Raw genomic sequence first — 20,677 nt, forward strand, 5'->3', positions numbered from 1 at the left:
GGAAACGAGCAAATTGTTGGCAAGCTGCTTCACGAAGTAAAGCCGAAGATGATACACGTGTGTTAATGGGAATTTTTTTGTTATGTCTTTTCCCGATTCATATCAAGCTATGTCCTCATCCGTGTATATTGCAACAAAGCAGGCAAGCAATATATCATTATCCTTCTACCACTCGGATCGAGCTTTGTTACAGAGCGAGTTTGTCATGGTAGTCGTAGCAACCGTTTTGTTTGTATCGTTGGTTGCTTTATGTGTTTGGATTCGCTGCTCACGATGCAACAAATTTCTGGACCGGGAGAAAAAATCAAACAACGCAGATAGCGTTAAATCTTCTGTTGCTTGCAAACATGATGAATCATGTTTTCTTTCTCGATTCTAAAACTTCTCGGAAAGCGAGAAAACTACCACTCACACACGTATAACCGTCCGGGAGGCAGAGTGCCAGCGCTAATCCGGCAAATGCAGCCGAACACTATGAAAGCTAATGCACGCACAAAACAGAGAAGAAACTTAATACACAACCGTATCCAAAGGCGTTCGAAACTCGACTCTCCATTTCGGAAAATATTGCATCACGTCACAAAAGCTCGAAATAACTTTGGATAGAACTGAATCACTTCAGAAAGCTTTGGAATCGCTTGGAAAAGTACTGCACCAATTCATATAAGTTCGAAATTACTTTTAAATAACTGAACCACTTTTGAAAAGTTTGGAATATATATAGAAAATATTTAATTACTACAGAAAAATCGGAACCGGGAGGTAAGTAAGTCAGTACTTTCCGAAGTGATTTTGGGTTCGTGAACAAGGGGAGGAGAAGGTGCAGACTTGTGTAATTTATTGTTACGTTATCCCCCAGGTAACAATAATAATCGCAAGCAATTCCGAAACTATCTGAAGTGATTCCGCACACTGGAACCTCCATTTACGAACCAAACAGGGGTTTCTTAGATTTAAATTCTAATGCAAGATTACAAGGGAAGTTTGCTTAGAGAATATTGAGGATAATTTGCAGATGTAGAAAGTTTTTAATACAATTTGAAAGCTAATGCCAGCAGGACTTTAAAAACATGTCAATGCATTTTTGAGTAAATTTTTGGTTTAATTTTGAGGAGGATTTAATGGGAATTCTAAAGATACATGGTTCCATAGAACTTCTAGTGAATTCAGAAAACAAAACTTGTTTATGAGATATCTGGGATTTTTTCAAATGAATTCTGAGGAAAATAACAGAAGTTCTCAAACTTTTGTCGCTTGAGATCCAGTTTGAGCAATTCCATATACTCGCAACCGACCATTATTGAGTACAGATGTTTTGAGGCCAGAATGGCTTTAATACTCAAAAAAAGCTTTGAACCTCCATGATTGCCTGAGCCAGATTAATGACTGGGACTGAAATGACATAAAAACAGCAAAACTTTGTCTAAACAAGTTATAATCTAGCACTGGAATCTTCAAACACAGCAGGGAATGTTTTTGTAGAGAATCGATCATAGCAGATATGAGCTATTGAAATGTTCATCTAGAACTCGGCTGCAAAAATGGTTTCTGTCATGTTTGCCATACTAGATGCTAGACAATACCTAATTCAATCTAAATGTGTGCCGGAAATTTCCGAAAGAAAATCGATAAACGCTACATCGGACCTTTTGAGTCATTCAGTTAGACACTCCAAATACGATTCCTCCGGAAAAATGTGTTATTTTTAATGTGTTTTCAAAAATCATAGCTCAGCCATTTATTGCCTAATTTCAAATCTTCTGACTTCACTTAAAACTACCGAATGTAAAGATTTATTCGGTATACACCGTATGCGTGATAATGTTTGCACCATCGTACAAATAAGGTTCCCGTTTCACCTGTGCATACAATGCCTTGGTTTTCTTTGCATGCACGTAACCTATAGCTTATACCGTAGTAGGCTGTGTATAAAAGAAAATGATTTACTTAGTTTGACAGTTGCACCATGACGAAGTGGCAGCGTATTCGTGATTTGTCCCAAGCTCAAATGTCGCAAAAAGACTTTTCAATCGCCGTGGGAGTGTCCCGGTGGACCGTCAAAAGGGTTTTAGACCGAGAAAAGAAAGGACAACTATCCGCGAAGGTGGCCACAGGTCGTCCGAGGTCAGCTTGGGTTTCGAGGGTGATCGCTGCTTTCAAAAGGAAGATTCGGGTGAATCCAGTGCGTTCAGTAAGGAAAATGGCAAAGGAACACGGGATCAGTGACTTTACGGCACGGAAGATCGTAAAGGAAGATTGTGGGGCGAAGTTGAGGGCACGGAAAAAAAACTCACATGATTACCAACCGCATCCGGGAGCTACGAGTCGAACGATGCAAGAAAATCTTGAACTTCATTAAGCGAAAACATTCGGTAATCCTGTTCACCGACGAGAGCATGTTTACCGTCGATCCCGTATCAAATTCCAGAACCGACCGGTATATTAGTTCTCTTCCGGTAAAAGACGTGGCCGACGAGCACAAGAACGTGTATCTGACTAAGCATCCTGCTAGCGTTATGGTGTTTGGATTGGTGGCTTCCGATGGCAAAAAAAAATGGACCCGGTGTTAATTCCAGAAGGCGACAAGGTCAACACGGAGGTCTACATCGGGATTTCAAGGAAGTATCACAGACAAACAGACGTAACACTTCATTGTGTATCTTCGTTCACGCTTTTAACGGTTGATTTGAATATTATCAGTTCCGCGAACTACTCGCCGCAGCGCTGGCATCGGATCACTTTGACATTTCTATACATTCTATAGAACTTTTATGCAATATTGCTTGCGAGTTAGCGAGCAAGCTTGTTTTCCGCGAGAAACCCGAGAGATGTCGTTACTGAGGTCCTATGTTTTGAGATACTATGTTTTCAAGAAAAACTTTTTCAAAGAGTTACGTCTGTTTGTCTGTGGAAGTATGTTCTTCCGTGGATCAAATGGGGCTCCGTGTCACACCTCGAACCGCACTCAGAAGTGGTTGCAGGAACATCTTTCGTTCTGGGCGAAGGATATGTGGCCACCATCCAGCCCCGATCTTAATCCGCTGGATTACTCAACGCCACCCGAGTACAGCAAGCCTCAGACAAACATTGACCCGTACCTGGAGAGAAATGGATCCAGACTACATTATAAGAACCTGCCGTGCATTCCGGAGGAGTGTGGAGGCCGTAATTGCAGGAAGTGGAAACTCGATCGATGATTAACATAGTTTAAGACTCTGAGAAACATCCCCCCTTTTGGTATGGCCACAGGCGGGATCACGCTCTCGACATCGCTAGCTGAAGCTCGACCCTGAGTGTTTTCGTAGCAACGTCAAAAGTATTTCGTCGAAGTATGTAGGTCAACTGATGCTCAGTTAATTAAAAAATGGCCGTGAAACTAAAAAAAGAGCACTCATTATTTGAAAAGTCAAAATGCATATTAAGTACGTTCATAACACTTGTAAACTCGTTCAATTTATAGACCACAAGTTATACGTAGTTCCATTGTATCCAAACAACTCACATTTCGTACATGAATTGTACCCTCTAACGATAAATTGTTAATTAAAATGAAAATCAACCAACCAGCCGTGGTCCAATTTTTCATTGTGATTGCTCATTCCGTGGAAATCCCAACCAAAGCTATACCAGCAACAGTTTCATACAATTGTGTATGACTGCAAGCTGAAAGTGGCTTTTCATCATTGCTGAAAACCATAGCTAAACAAACATCGCGTTCGACAGTAAACACCCCATTTTCCCCATCACCTTCGTTTTCCAATCGAATGCCATCGACGACGACAACGAAAACACCGTGCTGAGTGAAACAAAATTACAACTCGACAGCCATCGTATTGAACCGCCGAGCTCAAATATTGACACTCGAGCGGTTGGTCTGCACATTTCTATGCGGCTCCAGTTTGATTCATATTTGTGTGGCTTTGCGCGTTCCGGAACCTTGTTGGTGGTGGGAAAAAATGCACAATCGGCACGTTTGCCTCGATGCAACGCTGCTACTGCTGCGGGAAATTGATGGCCTGTGACGGAGAACCATTATTCCGGGAGGCTTGAAATATTATCGGCCCATCAATATTCTGTTTTCTGTAATGATTGGGGAATCGATCTTGCATTTTCGTTCGAATTTCTTTTTTTTTTTTCATTGGCATTCACTTACTGACTGCACTAATTGCATCTGCCCTTCAATCGATGCAGCTTGTGTAGCAAATCTACCAGCACAGATGCAATTCGAACTGCTCCGTCGCTTTCGCCTTCTACCAGTTTGATTGCCGGGAATCCACCGCAAAAACCGAGAACCCAGTTCCGTAAAACTGATTGACGTTTTGTTTTCCCTCATTTTTCTGGGTCGCTCTTCATGGTTCACTCGTACCAAATTAGGGTGCAGTACCATTTCAGCAGCTCTCTTAATTTAAAACTCTTCCAACGTGCAATTGCAAAGAAATTGTTGCATGAATGTTGAATCATCTTCATTGATTTTGACGCGTACGGCGGAAATGAGTGCCATCTGCCAAAGTAGTGCTACACCCTATAGTCGTTGTTCTGATTTCTAATTTTCTCCATTTTTTTTTTCAATTTTTCAGGCACATCGTACGGTAACTCACTGTCCGATCCGTTGTCAGATCCAGACTTTATCGACAGCCCGCCGATGATTCAACCAAAGTTCACCTCCCAATCGCAGCAGATGCGGGCCGTCATTGGCGATACGATCACGCTGCCGTGTGATGTGGATAATCTAGGTAAGTACCGAGCAAAAGGGGGGCGGTGGCAAATGCTTCCTGTCTTTGTGGGTTTAAATCATATTCGCTTCCAGGTCCGCGAGAGTTATGCAGCTGTGATGGATGCAGTTCAGATAATCTATAACCAACAAAACATATGCCATGAATCGATTCGTTGTTCGGAGCAAAAGATTGGCAATTTTGAGCGTTCAGTCAGTGCGTGGCGAGATCAAAGACGTTTTGAACAGCATGAACGGATATTTCAATGCACGATATCAGCTTTAAACTGATTGAAGGATAAAAGTGAGCACGTCCTAATGGTATTGAAATGGACATGGTCACTAGGGTGGGTCAACTTATTCTCGCAGGGGGGGGTGTGAGAATGATTTTCTGAACACTGCCTGGCACTTTGATAAACTATAAAGAACAACTTTGTTGAAGACCGCCAATCGATTAAACTTCTGTGCAAAAAGTCATTATTTTTAATTTATGGCCAAGTGTTCCGCGCATACCAATTGGAGTACATATAAGCTTTAAAGTATGCGCGGAGCACCAGCGGACAGTAACAAAATATTACCTTTCTGCACCGAATTCGAATCGATTTGCGGTCTTCGACGAATTTGTTTTGTATACTTTTCTTAACATAAGTTCCAGGTTTGGTTAAAAATGATCAATATTTAAAAAATTAAGCAAATTACTAGTTTTGCTCCGTTTCCCATGCAAATTTTAAAATACTCCCGCAAACGCAAACCCAGATCATAAACAAATTCGTTCAAAGTTGAAACCGTTGCTGGGGACCTCAATACACATAGGAAGAACAGTTGGGAATAATAGGTTGTTATCCACCTTACAAATAAGGCCCATTCTAAGGTTTGCCACATATACTGGATTTGCTTGTTGAACGAAAATCCAGGGAAGTTGAAAAAAAATTAAAGGGTTGTGTCCTAAACACGACCGCAGTATGACGTAGAACCTATCTATCTATCACTATCTATAATGTATGATATATGCATTTAAATAGGTTAACATCTGACGTCCCTCCTTTTTTACATATTTTGCAGAAAAAATACATTCGAAGTCCCTCCTTTTTTACATATTCTGCACAAAACATACTTTCGAAGCCCCGCAACTGACAGGATTTCCCGCCATTTTATTATGAATGGGGGCGGGGCAGAACATTGCTTTTGTGCAGAAAATGGAAAAAAAGGATGGACTTTGGATGCTAATATAATTTCATGTATAGAGGTACCAGATATGTTTTACACTCAGTTGTGTGTAATTCACCAACATAATATCATCGAATATGTCTTTCAAGCAATTTGTTTTTCTCAAATTTGAAAGTTTTGGTGCGGGAAGAAATTAAGCGGAAAACTTCTGTTTTTACTAATAATTGTGGTTTGTTTAAAATTTATTTCCTGGAAAAAAGTGATCTTCAAATTCCATGTCCTTTTCGGGTTATTGTTGAGGGGGAGGGGGTGGGGGGAGAGGTTGTTGTGAAGGGGGGAGGGGGTTTACTTATATTGCTTTTCATCATTCCTCATTGTGTCGCATTCCTCATTGTGGTCACGCCGTGATCCACCTTTAGCCACTGACTTGGTCCTGCTTGCTGCAGGACCAAGTGCCATGCCGTCCGAGGCGACAATAAGCAAGAGCAGTTGTTTAGTTTAAATGATCTTTATTTTAGTTTAACTTGGACGATTTACCATATAAATTTTTACTAAGTGATTTAATTGCTTTCTTCATCTTTAGGTATGGGCAAAATTCAAAATTTGTTTTACAGAATTAGTCCTAGACTTAGTACACGGTCGACCACCTTGGTGGGATTGGTTTGTTTTGTTTTTAGAATTTGAAGAGAAACTACTTAATACTACTATTTACAGCTTAAAACTAACCTACTCTACTATATACACTTAACCTACTATGTACAAATTGCTTATTAAAGCATGTTCAGAAAGATTGCATTTTTGAATAAATTTAGTTGTCATATCATCAATTTTGGAATCTACTTTGGGAATTTCTGCCTCTTGATGGAGGTCTGCTATTCTTGTGTCGAATGGACGATCTAGGATCATCCTCAACACTCTATTCTGTGCAACCTGGATTTTGTTCCTGTGGGTCTGAGCGCACGATTCCCACACCGGGGCGGCATAGAAGATCGCGGGGGCTATGATCTGTTTGTAAACAGCCAGTTTGTTTTGCCTTGAGAGGCGGGATCTGCGGCAAATGAGCGGATACAAACACCTAACCAAGGCGGAGCACTTAACTAGGGTTTTCTCTATGTGCGAGCGGAACAGGAGCTTCTCATCGAACAACATCCCGAGATAAGTAACATCAGTGGACCACTCGACCCTTGTACCATTAGGGTGTTTCATTTTGAAAAAAGTGATGAATTTTTGATAGGCCACCCTCCAGGTCGATTCATAGCCCCAAAATATGAACCTGTGCAAAAAATGGTAAAGATTGATGAAGGTTTAGAGGTCGCGCCAATGATTTGGATTTTGTATGGAGATTTTGGTGAATTAGTATGGGAAATTATTGATTTTCGTTTACATTGCTCTAACTTTGGTTGTAGTTGTCCAAACGTTGAAAAAAAAATATGTGGTTGTCATGACAATGATCAACAAGCCTGTTGTTGTTGCGATGAAATTGGCGTTGTTGCCTTGTACATATTCATCTGTCAATTTACCCTATTTTGCCATTTTTTCACATTTTTATAATTCTTGATACGCTGCAAAACTGAGCGTAGCAACTGTAGGCTTTTTGTTTATTGCCATAGCAATAACATACTAAATTTTTTCGACATTTGGACAAGTAGAAGCAAAGTTATAGCGATATAAGCGATTTTTTAAATTCTTCCATAGTAATTCCCATACAAATTTCAAATCATTGGCGCGACCTCTAAACCTTCATCAATCTTTACCAATTTTTGCACAGGTTCATATTTTGGGGCTATGAATCGAACTGGAGGGTGGCCCATCAGAAATTCATCACTTTTTTCAGAATGAAGCACCCTATTGTACCATCCATTATTACGGTACAGGAGGGAGACGGTTTAAGTTTTGGTGATTGTCTGTGAAGGAACATGATCGCTTGGGTTTTCGAGGCGTTGATTTTGATTTTCCACGTGGTGGCATAATCAGTAAAGGTGTCAAGGCATCGTTGGAGTTTGTTCGTAATTTCACGAGGCATCCTACCCTTGACGGCTATCGCGGTGTCATCTGCAAACAGAAAGAACACGCAACCGTCTCCTAGAGGAGGGATGTCCGACGTGTAGATGCTGTAAAGCAGTGGTCCCAGCAGACTCCCTTGCGGAACACCTGCTGGGATCGGAAATTGTCCCGAAAGGGAACTATTCAACGACACCCTGAACGACCTTTGCTGGAGATAGTTACGGGTGATTTTCACAAGGTATGGTGGAAAGTTGGAGTTACAAAGCTTGTATATAAGTCCGTCGTGCCAGACATTGTCAAACGCCTTTTCGACGTCTAACAAGGCCATGGCTGTGGACTTGGATACAGCTTTGTTACTTCGGATGTTATTCATCACCCGCACTAGCTGATGATTGGTGGAATGCCCCTTGCGGAACCCGAACTGTTCCGGAAGAAGAATGTCATGTTCCTCCACAAACTTGTTTAGTCGGCTGAGGATCAATTTTTCGAACAGCTTGCTCAGCGCTGAGAGCAGGCTAATCGGTCTGTAGCTTGACGGTAGTGAAGGGTCTTTCCCAGGTTTGCGGATCGGGATGATTTTTGCCACCTTCCAGATGCTTGGAAAGTAGTGCAGCTCCAAGCATCTGTTGAGGATGGCAGCCAGCAGCGAGTGGACCCTCGGGCTGATATTTTTCAACGCTAGGTTGAATATTCCGTCAAACCCGGGAGCCTTCATGTTTTTACTATATTTCAGCGCTGAGCAAATTTGTTCCTCTGTAATCCGTTCTTCTGGAGGGACGGCACAAGGGGAGGTATCTAACGTCTGGACGCACTGCACAACCTGGTTCTCGAGTGGACTTGGGATTGTAGAGCCAAGCAAATGCGATTGAGCAATGTGCTCCCCACCCAGACAACCAGAAGTCGTATAACAATGTGCAGACAGTATCGTAAATTGCTACAGTTTAAGTCAAAATCGCATATAAGAATGGCATGCATCGCATTATGTTTAAGTTAAATCGTATAGAATGCAAATTTCCGACCTACATGCGATGATTCATTTTTCCGTCTTACTGTATCACAAATCAAATCGGATTACATCGTAAGACTTTCCAAAGTGAATTTGTTATTACAGATTAAATCGCATATGATGTTAAATCAACTCGTTTAAAATTAAATTAAAATTTGCACGTACATATATGGCCTCCACTTTTGTACGTATAAGCCATTTCTTTGCATTCTATACGATTTGTTTGTATGTATATATGTTTGTATATCACGAAAACAAATTTGAATATACGTGCATTATGGTTGTCTGGGCAATTGCATTGGCCTTCTCTTCGTTGGTGATAAGCCGTTCGTCATTGACTCTAAGTGGTGGAATGGGCTTGGGGTGAGACTTCAGCACCTTGGCAACCTTCCAGAATGGTCTGGAACGGTCGTCCAGGTTCTGAACGAGCCGCCCGAAACTCTCGTTCCGGATTGAGACCATTCTGGAAGCGATCTGCCGATTCAGATCGACCATTTCGTATTTACGCTGCAGATCCCCAGTCCGCTGAAACTGGCGTCTACGAACATTTCTGAGCCGAATCAAGAGTTTGGTGTGGGAATCAATTGCTTGAAACTTACCCCTCACAGGAACTCGTCGAACGCACTCTTCGTCAGCCACGGATATGGCTTGATGGAGACCCTCCAGAGCCCGGTCGATGTCCTCCACTGTGTCGAGTGGTGGGTTGTCGTCGATGTGGCGGTCGACCACGCTTCGAAACTGGACCCAGTTGACTCGATGGTAGTCCTTCCGCTGGCACGGTGCAGGGGCCACGTTGTAGCCCAGCTCGGTCAGCACCGGTTGGTGGTCCGAACTCAGGTCGTTGACGGCAACCGGCTTGGCTAATCCGGTGTTTGCCAAGAACAGGTCCAGCGTCGATGGGTTGCCCGCCGGTGCTGTGAAGGTTGGTTCGTCCGGAAACCAGACGGAATAGAGACCATGCTGGGAATGGTCGAATAGCAGGCGGCCGTTTTGGTTCTGCTGGTAGTTCCGCCAGGCCTCGTGCCGGGCGTTCAGGTCCCCTCCGATTACGAAGCGGGCATTGGTGCGGGTTATGATGGCAAGGTCGTTCTTGAACTGCTGTGCTGTACCATTGCTAACGGTACATTGCCGGGGGCAGTAGACAACGATGAACCGGACGTTTCCGGTCGATGTTTCCACCTCAACGCCGACGGCCTCGATGATGGAACTGCGGTAGTGGGGTAGGGTGCAGTACTTGATGCCTTTCTTGATGATGACCGCGACACCGCCCCCCCTGGAGCTGGTGCGATCAAGCCGGACAATGCTGTGGTCGGGCAGCCAGAAGCTGTCACCGGTCTTGAGGTGGGTCTCGGTGAGAAGGCCCAAGTCGATGTCGTGCTTGCGGAGGAAGTCTGCAAGCTCAATGTTTTTCGCCCCTACGGAGCGAGCGTTCCAGTTGGCGATCTTTATGGGTTCACGGTCCATAATTAGCGACGAAGGAGATGATAGCTTGGAGCTGTTGTGTTCTTGTTGCGCAGGTGCGCTTGATGATGATGGCCTGGGCCAACAGTGTGACGATCTCATCCGTTGACAGCGGAGAATCGTCTGTAGCTTCACCGGTTGTACCGGCCAATCCCGGAGCAGGGGGATCCGTCGATGGGCCGCAAGCTTGACTGGGTACTGCAGCGGCAGCCGACTGGGCAGCAGCCAACTGTTGGTTGAGCGGGAGCGGCGCCAACACTGGAATTGGCCGTGGTTGGACCGGTGATAACGGAGGAAAGTTCTGCGCGTTGTTTTCCGGGACCTTCTTGCGACCGGGCTGGTTGTTGGACGAGGCCTTCTTCCGGATCTCGGCGTATTCGGCCCGCTTCGGACAGGCCTTACTCGTGGCCTTGTGGGCAGCACCGCAGTTGGCGCATGTGGGAGCGGCTTCCTCGATGCTGTCGCAGTCGTCGATCTTGTGGTTTTTGCCGCATTTGATGCAGCGGCTGGCCATGCGGCAGTTCCTGGTGCCGTGCCCGAACAATAGGCAGTTCGAGCACTGAGTGACGCCACGGTGGGTTGGCTTATACCGCTCCCACTTCACTACGATGTGGAACAGTGTGCGTGTCGTATGGAGATCCTTCACGGTTGTGGAGTTCTTCTGCAGATGGACCAAGTAGAGCTGGTCACGATACTTGATGGCCTTGCTGCGGGTCATCTTGTGGATTTCGACCGGCTTGAGGCCGTTCGCCTTAATCTCGTCCATTAAGGTGTTGGTGTCCATGTCGTGGAGCCCGCGCAGCACCACTTTCAGCGGCTTGGTGGCCTCGACGTCGTGGGAGAAGTACTCCAGCTTCATCCTGTCCAAGAGGGCCTGGACTGCGTTGTAGTGATTTTCGGCCGAGACCATCAGTTTGTAGCCTTCCGTGCACCGTTGAATGGTGCAGCGAAGGCCCTGCTTAATGTAGAAATCCAGCTGCTCCCATAGCCCGGGAGGGAAGCCCTTCACATAGAAGGGTGGCAACTTAACTTTTTTAGGCACCGTCTCAGGGTCCGACTGCGGCTGGGCTCCGTTCTGCAGGGCGGAGAACGGATTGTTGCTCAGCAGCTTTTTTGCTGCCGATGCGGTGGCGCTGATGTCTTCAGGTCTGGGTCGTTTAGTTCCGGGAGGCCCCGGCTGCGGGTCCGCAACGCCTGTCGGGACGGGCAATGGGGTTTTCTTCTGCTTCTTCTGAGCTGGCTCGGTGGTCGCGCCGTCTCCTGGGAGAGTCTGTTTTCCTGGTAAGCCGGCACTCACGTTACCGCGCGATTTCTTACCCATGGCTGGGTCAGCGAGAGCGTCACTATACAACGCGGAGCTAATTCGACTTGCGAACGAACGAACGAAACTAGAGAGAATTCAAATCGACTGAACTGCTCAACAGTCTGGCAGCGAATCACTGATGATGATAAGCAAGAGCACGACAGCAGCGCTGTTTTATATCTTTTCAGGTTCAAGCAGCCGGTTTATAATGAATGGGGCGGAGCAAAAAGTTTCTTTTGTGCAGAATATGTAAAAAAGGATGGACTTTGGTTGTTAATATAATTGCATATATAGAGGTACCGGATATGTTTTACAGTCAGTTGTTGGTAATTCATCGAGTGTATGTCTCCTGTTAAGCAATTTTTTTTTATTTGAAAATGTCTCTGCATGTAAAAAAATATTTGTTTATACATAATTGTGGTTTGCTTAAAATTTATTTCCCAGAAAAAAATGATCGTCAACCATGTCTTTTTCGGGTTATGTTAAGGGGGGAGGGGGAGAGGTTTTTAAGGGGGAGGGGGTTTTACATGCACGTTTTTTCAAGTCTCATTCCTCATTGGGGTGGACACGCCGTGATCCACCTTTGGCAGCTAACTTGGTCCTGCTTGCTGCAGGACCTAGTTCCACGCCGTCCGAAGCGGTAATGAGCAGAGACAGTATAGTAGTAAAATTTACGTTCATTTTCTGGGTTTTTATGTTTCAACATTTGATTTAACATTTCAATTGGTTAGCCTTTGGCTCTTCATCTTTGTTCTAGTTAATTGGTTATTTTAATGTGATGATTGCGTTTAGCGCTAATTTACAGGATACACTTTGTGGGATTGTTTTGGTTTGAATTTAAAAATTTGAGCACCTAACTATTTAAACTAGGTTGCCAAATCACGAATGATCTGGTGGTTTGATCGCAGACAGGCGACTCTGAACATTTCCAGCGTGGAAGTCTTTCGCTCCTCGAGTGTTTGAAGACCGGCCAGGTGGTGAATCTCAGAATTACGAGTTGGTGGTGGACTGTTAAGGATCATTCTGAGGATCTTGTTTTGGATCCTCTGAAGCTTTAAGTGGTGGCACTTAGCACAACTCTCCCAGATTGACATACCATACTCAATAGCCGGCAGAATGATTTGCTTGTGGACAGCAAGCTTGTTTTTGAGGGACAGGGTGGACTTCCTGTTTATCAGAGGGTAGAGCGACCTGGTCAAGATGTTACACTTGGTGGATGTTTTGTCCACATAGGATCGGAATAGCAATTTGCTATCGAGGGTGAGACCAAGGTAGACTACTTCACTCGACCATTCAATGGGAGTGCTATCAAGATGGATCTTGACGTTAGCAGACGGAACAAGCCGAGGTGAATACGAATGTGGAAACAGAATGGTTTGTGTTTTAGCTGCATTGATACAAATCTTCCAGCTCTTAAAATAGTCGGACAAAACATCCAGGCCTGATTGTAGTTTACTCGCCAGAGCACGGATCACTCGACCCTTATAGATGATGGAGGTGTCATCTGCGAACATTGACAGGATACCACCACCCGGCAGGGGAGGAACGTCTGACGTGAAAATGTTGAATAGGATAGGCCCAAGCAGGCTACCTTGAGGGACCCCTGCATCAACGTTGAACGTATCAGAGGAGACATTGTTCAAGTAGACCTGGAATGATCTGCCCGACAAGTAGTTTTTGATGATCTTCACGAGGTAGATCGGAAAGTTGTATCGATGCAGCTTGTACACTAGACCATCATGCCAGACATTGTCGAACGCCTTCTCGACGTCCAACAATGCCATGGCAGATGTATTGGAAACGGACTTGTTCCGCTTGATGATGTTAAATAGTAACCGTGCGAGTTGGTGGATGGTAGAGTGGCCTTTCCTAAACCCGAATTGCTCTTTGAGAAGGATGTTATTATCATTTGAAAACACCAGCAGACGGCTGAGTATCAATTTTTCGAATAGCTTCGAGATGGAGGACAAGAGGCTGATGGGGCGATAGCTTTTGACACTGGTAGGGTCTTTGCCAGGTTTGTGAATTGGAATAACTTTGGCTAACTTCCAGCATGCAGGGAAGTAGCCAAGCATTAAACACTTGTTGAAGACCACTGCAAGGTGCTTGAAGAAGTCAACACTCAAGTTTTTCAGCTCGAGGTTGACCACTCCATCGACACCAGCGGCCTTCATGTTCTTTGTTGATTTAATCGCTGCTATCACCTCATCAGCCGATATTCTACTTTCGTCAGGGACAACTACGGGGGTGGCAGCGACTCTAGCCATTGCCTGTGATACTGCAGGCTCGTGGGGGCTCACCATGGCGTGACCAAGGTTATGTGAATTTACAAAGTGTTGTCCAAGAGCATTGGCCTTTTCAAATGGGGTTATTAGTAAAGATGGGTCCGAATTTTGGTTAGGAGAGGAAAGGGGAGGAATGGGCCTCGGCTTATTTTTCAAAATCTTTGCCATTTTCCAGAATGGCTTAGCACAATCTGGAAGAGAGCGAATCTTGTTTGCAAAATCGATATTTCTGAGATCCACCATCCTGGCTTGGATGATTTTGTTCAACCGGTTGCAATTGGTCTTCAGGTTAGGCAGCCCAGAACGCTGGTACTGCCTACGAATCGTGTTGCGGAGTCTAATGAGGTCTTTAGTAGGCCTGTCAAGGTTCAGAGTATTACTTACCTGTCTGGATACTGGCACATGTAGCTCCCTGGCCCGGGAAATTGCTTGATCGATGGAGCGCAGACACCGGTCAACATCTTCGGACGATTCCGGTTGGACATCGTAGTCTACAGCGGTGTCGACGCAATGTTGGAACTGACCCCAGTCAACACGATGATAGTTGCGCCGGAAAGCTTCATATCGATTTACGGAGCATCCCACCTCAGTCACCACCGGGTAGTGGTCCGAGCTGAGTTCCTGATAGGTGATAGGTTGAGCGATGTTGTTGCCCATGTTGCTGATGAAGATATCGATGGTAGCGTGAACACCGGACCGACTCAACCGGGTGGGAGCTTCTGGACTCAAGATGTTGTACTGCGCTTCCTGCAGGTCGTTGTTCAGGATGGTGCCGTTTTGATTGCGCCGAATGTTGCCCCAAGCTTGAAGTTTGGCGTTCAGGTCGCTAGCGATGATAAAGTTTTCCCGTCGTCGTGTTAGATTGATAATATCTCGTCGCAGATCTGCTGCCGATCCGTCCCTGATGTTGACTTGTTTGGGGCAGTAAGCCACGACGATGGTGATGGGGCCGATAGGAGTAGAAACTTCCACCCCTACGGCTTCGATGATCTTCAGCTGAAAGCTGGGCATCAGTCGACAGCAGATGTTTCTCCTTAGTGCCATAGCCACTCCTCCTCCTCCAGAGTTGGTTCGATCTAGCCTCACGGGCCGGAAATCGGGAAGGTAGACGTTTGTCTCAGGCTTCAGGTGGGTTTCATTTATGATGGCAATGTCGATGTTTCGTTCATTGAGAAACTCAACAAACTCGATGTTTTTGCTCTTCAAGGAGCAAGCGTTCCAATTTACGATCTTGATGGCTTCACGGTCCATACTTAGTGACAAGGGACAGGGCAGCATGTAGCTGTTCAGATCGAGTCTTGCAGGTGCGCAAGATGATGATGACCTCGGCCACGAGCGTCACAAGTTCCTCCGAGGTGAACGGAGAATCGTCGACAGGCTCACCTGAGACAGCACCAGTGTATGATAAACCAGGGGCGGTGGAGGGACCTGGCATTGGCTGGGCAGCAGCAGCAGCGAGACGATGCTGGACTGTTCGATTGTTAGGAATACTCACATGCTTGACTTGTTGGTTGTTGAGCGGAAGTGGTTCTAAGTTCGGAACATGTCGACGGGGCTGGAGAGCTGGGTACTGGACTTCCGTGCGTGCAGGAGGCGAACGATGATTACGGAGGCGACCGGGCTGATTATTGATCGTAGCCTTCCGACGGATATTGATGAACTTCACTCGCTTGGGACATCCGCGATTGGAGGCTTGGTGGTTTCCACCGCAGTTGACACACGTTGGCTCGATGTCATCATCTTGCTCACAGGACGCAGTCGAGTGAGTTCCAGCACACTTGCCGCAGATAGTCTTCATATGGCAGTTTTTGGTGCCATGGCCGTAGGAGAGGCAGTTCATACACTGCGTAACATCACGATGTTGGGATTTGTAATGCTCCCAACTGATGATGACCTGAAATAGGTCCCGGATTTTGGAACTCAGAGCCGCTAGACTGGTGGATCCCTTCGTGAAGTGCACCAGGAACAACTGGTCACGGAAGCTGGTGTTGTGGTTGGAACGCCGGTTTATTGGGAACACCGCCTCAGGTTTGAGCCGAAGCCGCTCCAGCTCGGATTTAACCACAGCCGCCTCGAACGACGGTAATCCACGCAATACCAGCTTCAGTGGCTTGCTCGATGGCAGATCGTGCGTGAAGAAGTCAACGTTGTTTTCCTTTAGGAAACATCCTGTTTGATTGTACTCCTCCAGGCTGGAGCACATGATTTTGGTGCCGATGCTGCAAAGCTTGAAGCGAGGCAGCAGCTTGTGTTTTGCCAGTTCGGCACGCAGCTTGGCAACATCCTTCTCCGGCGTGAAAAGCGGGGGAATCCGCTCTCTTGCAGCGATGGGAACGACGTCACCATCGCCATTTTCTTTGGGGAGCACCGCTAACTGGTTGGCTTGCAATACCCGTTTTCCGGCGTCATCCTGCGACGCACTGTGCTGGATTACCACCTTCTTTGAAGGGCCCGCTGCTGAATCATTGGTACGTTTACGCACCATTTGTTTCGTGTTGGCAAGTTGCAGTAAACTTGCCAGAACGCGCGAAGGGGGTGACGCTTCCACGGCGCAACGCGACAGCACAAACCGAATCGAAGCGAGAACTCGAGCGAAAAAGAAAACGAACTGAACAGCTCAACAGTCGAGCAAAGAGTGAATTGATGAGCAGAGACAGGAGAGCAGCGCTGATTTATATCTTTTCAGGTTCAAGCAGAATGATGTGCAACCAAGTGGTATTCGTTTATGATGACTGGGTTTGGAAAAAAGGCTTATTTCATGAAAACAGTGATAAAATTATCATTTATACATTTTCAAACGTTTTATTACAAAAAATTGGAAAAATATTTATTTCAGCAGGCTCGTAGTGTAATATCCTATCGATTGGTGTATTTGGATTTAAATTTCATCTATAAATGACAAAGTTACAAGCGTTCAAAATCTAACACTCCTCCGTTCATCCCACATATTTTTTGATGTGCACCCCAGTATAGTCGACAAAGACGTAGTTCTACGTCAAAAGTTAATTTCTCAAAAAGTGCATTTTTGAAAATTTTCGTTTTAAGCCTCATTAAAGCTCATAAGGTATGGTTTTTTGAAAATTTCTCGATTTTTACATTTTCACTTAAAACACATGTTTTTTAACCGTGCATATTTTTTCAAGAATTGCATTTTAATTTTGCACAACTTTCCCGAAGACACCATAGCAATCAAGCAAGCCGTTTTTGCAATGTATTAAAATGTTTATTTTATAAGCGCTTTTCTACACAGGCCCTATCGGAAAAGTAGTCGGGGTTCGCTAATACAATTTGTAACAGCGAATCCCGACTACTTTTTCATTTTCAAATTTCAACTTAAATCCACAAAATACATTTTTCTGCACTTTTTCACTTTTTTTTATTCGGAATCCTTATGAACAGATGATACATAATTTATTTTCATTGTAATACACTTACTTTTTATTTTGTTTACATCACTTCTTAAATACATCGAATATTTCGGCATCATTATCAGTACAGTTTGAGTAACGTTTGGCTTATTTTTTATTTTCTGAAACAGGAATGAAAGAATGAAACTTTTGAGTTCCTTGAATTATTTTTGCGTTATTATATTGCTCGTTGAGGTGTGAAGTCATACTTTCGTATTCCTCTGTTGTGGCAAAACTAAATGATAATTTTGTTAATTCTTCTTCTTTTCGATTATTTGCCCAATTATAAAGCTCTCTTGCATTTTTTTATTGGATGTTCACGTTCTTTGGCCAAACTCGCTCTAGTAGCCATGCGTTTTATTGTACCTCCAATAGCGTCACAAGGACCTTTCCCATGTGATGTTGCAAAGAAATGCCATTCGGCTTCAATTCCATACTTTGATTTAAATTTACAAAGGCTAACAAAAATTTTCCGGTTCTTGTACTGTGACGTGGCTCCATCAGACATAAAATAAATCTTGTTGATATTTTTACTTTGGTTGATGCGTAAAAAACTTATCATTTTAGAAATAAATAAGTTAACAGCCACTGAGTCATGCCTTAACTATTCAGAAATTATAATAAAACTTAAATGTTTAACTTGAATATTTTCTCTAAAATAAATAAAAAATGGATGAATGGTAGCTTGTTGGACATTCCAGTGATGAGACTGAACTTCGCAAGTAACTAAAAATGCACCTTTTTGCAAATTATTTCGTGTAGTTTTCAAAAAATTAGATTGCTGTGTTTTGTGAAATCATGTGGTATCAAACTTGTCAATTTCAAGCAGAAAAATGAAACAAACTCTTCTGCAGGCTTTACAATATTTTCTAAATCACATCTATCCGTGGTAACCCACTGTTCAAATGAAAGCTGATCAATGCATTTTTCCTATAATTGTTTTAATAAAATGTTCTCTAATGCGGAAGAGTCTGGACAATCTTCACAGCACCGTAGATAGCAATATGTTGTCTTGTTTTCACAAAGTAGGCTGTTAGTGAACGTTTTACATCATTTTTCAAACTGTGTAAAATTAGATTGATGTTTTCATGCGTTGTGTACACGCAAACATTGTGGGTTCCAAAGCTGATTAAAAGTTTACAGGGGGAGAGGTAGCTCATCGATTCTTCCGGTTCGCCTCCTAGCATCGTGCTATAAGGTACCAGGCAATTATCAGGGTAGTTGATCGATAGCTCGATGACGTCGTTTCGTTGGCGTCTGCAATGGGAAATTCTCATAGCAGGCGTTGACGATGGGACGTTGGCGAGTTGTTGAATAGCAACTATCGTGGTAACTCACCGATTACCTGTCGATCTGCCAAATTTGGAAAGACGTCTGCATTGAATTGTCTCATATAATAATATTCCGCCCACTATATCACAAGAAATTGCGAGTAGCTGAGTGGAATGGAGATAAGTTAAGCATTGGGTACAGGACCAAGTCTCCCCTGGGTGGTGCCAAAAGATGAGCGCAATAGATTCATCAAGTTGCCATAAGGCACGGAATGAGACTATTGCATGGCTGGGTAGTCAAAGTCTTCCATTCGTTAGTCATTTCAGGTGGATTAGAACAGGTTTAGGTGGGCGTTGGTCAGATTTGGATTTTTCAGATGTAATCCTGGGTAGGACCCTGTCATTGAACATCGCGTGAAAGTGGAACTTAATGAAGGCCTAAGTAGTTAGTTTTCGGATTTGAAAGATCGTCGGTTACAGTGGCCTGCTTACTGAGCAGAAAAACGCGGACCCAGGTCCTTACATATCAAAGAGATTTATGGTAAAGTCGCTTGTGTATCGTGTATTTTACGAAACTCGTTGTTGTCGTTGGTTCCGGGTTTGAATGGATACACAAATTTGAGCAACGGTGTTATGTGATATGAGGGGCTCGGTGGCCTTAGAGCAACCGTTTTTGCTTACTGAGCAGAATATCATGAGTCTAATCTCAGGCCCATCCACATTCAAGATTCGCCAATCGTTTTATTTGTTAATATGACTACATGGTAATAACAGCAAGTCGGTGATTAAAAAGGTGCTCGTCTGCCTAGTGGCATACGTTTTTGCTTACTGAGCAGAAGACCGTGGGTTTAGTCCCAAGCTCCTTCGCGTTATATGATCGTTAGGACATCAATTCAGCTTATCGTTTACCAAAACGAACCCTGCTGCAAACCCAACCCTCTTATCCAACATCCCAGTGATTCCTCGTGGAAGTGCAGAGGTGTTCTCGGCTTCCATCAAAGCGAGTGTCATGTCAACACAATCCTTCCCATTCCTTTCTTGACCTGTGTTCGGGCGCGGCCGGCGCTGGTATTGCCTAATTTAAGATCACCAGTTTTTACACATTGAGGATGATTGCTAGTCCCAAGCAGGCTTCCGGAAATCTCACGCGTACACAAATGCGACAGCGAGCTGTGAGACAGAGCGTCGCATGACTCTCAAATCCATGGTGTGCTACATTAATTGTACAAAAGAGAGACCAGAACGATGCGCGCGACAAGCTACACGCTCTCAACAAATTCAAGCGTTTCAATTTTTTTTGTCTCATCGCATTGCTCTCTCAATGCGACGCATGTATTCAATCACATGCGACTGTTTCATTGAAACATCTCAATGCGCGCTCTCAGGGCGCCATCGCCGTGCGCTGTTTCGCATGCCTTAACTCGCATGCGGTCTTATCATATGTGATGTTGTCGGGTGACGAGAGAAGGGACTGCAAGGGTTTGTTCACAGAAGACTTGTGTGCCCTTTTCAAATGGGGTGAAGTTTTTAAATGGTTCCAGAAATATCTTCTAGTATAGATTCAAGCAGACTCAACACATGGTCCCAGAGTTATACTGGAATCACCGTAAGATCACCACTCATGATCCTAGGAAGATGCAATTGCTTGTCGAAAGGATGCTAAAGGAAGGTAAAGGAAGACTACGTGAGCGATGGATGGCAACCTTACGGTAGTTGGAATCAGGGATGGAAAATCATTTACATTCATTTCGTGCATTCATTTGCATTCATTTGTCTGGAACTTTTTCCATCAGCAGAATACCGTAAAATGATGTATGAAGCTTTTGTGGCTTTTGATATTAACTACAACTTTTGTAAATAATTAAAATCTGAATCTCTTATTCATGACGAACTAAAGCTGGCAGCACATGTTATTGTTTTTCAGTGAATGCAATTTACATTCACTGAAAAACAATGGTGGGTCTTATCGCTCTGATTCATCATGCATAAGAGATACCGATTTGAGTCATTTACAAAAGATGTAGCTAATATCAAAACCTTCAAAAGCTTCAAACACTATTTT

At 44.2% G+C, this 20,677-nt stretch overlaps 1 protein-coding gene across 2 annotated transcripts in view; it reads left to right on the plus strand.

The window, feature by feature from the left end:
• The window catches only part of LOC135710939 (lachesin-like), a 280,940-nt gene that overhangs the window by 185,310 nt on the left and 74,953 nt on the right, over positions 1–20,677 (plus strand). For both annotated transcript variants that reach the window (XM_065233662.1, XM_065233663.1), the window contains exon 4: positions 4,578–4,733. In XM_065233662.1, the coding sequence (XP_065089734.1) occupies positions 4,578–4,733 (156 nt within the window). The remainder of the gene's footprint in view (positions 1–4,577; positions 4,734–20,677) is intronic.

The sequence above is a fragment of the Ochlerotatus camptorhynchus genome, unplaced genomic scaffold (assembly GCF_037179485.1).
Source record: "Ochlerotatus camptorhynchus isolate MF236.1 unplaced genomic scaffold, CSIRO-AGI_Acam_v1.1 ptg000406l, whole genome shotgun sequence".
Classification (NCBI taxonomy): domain Eukaryota; kingdom Metazoa; phylum Arthropoda; class Insecta; order Diptera; family Culicidae; genus Ochlerotatus; species Ochlerotatus camptorhynchus.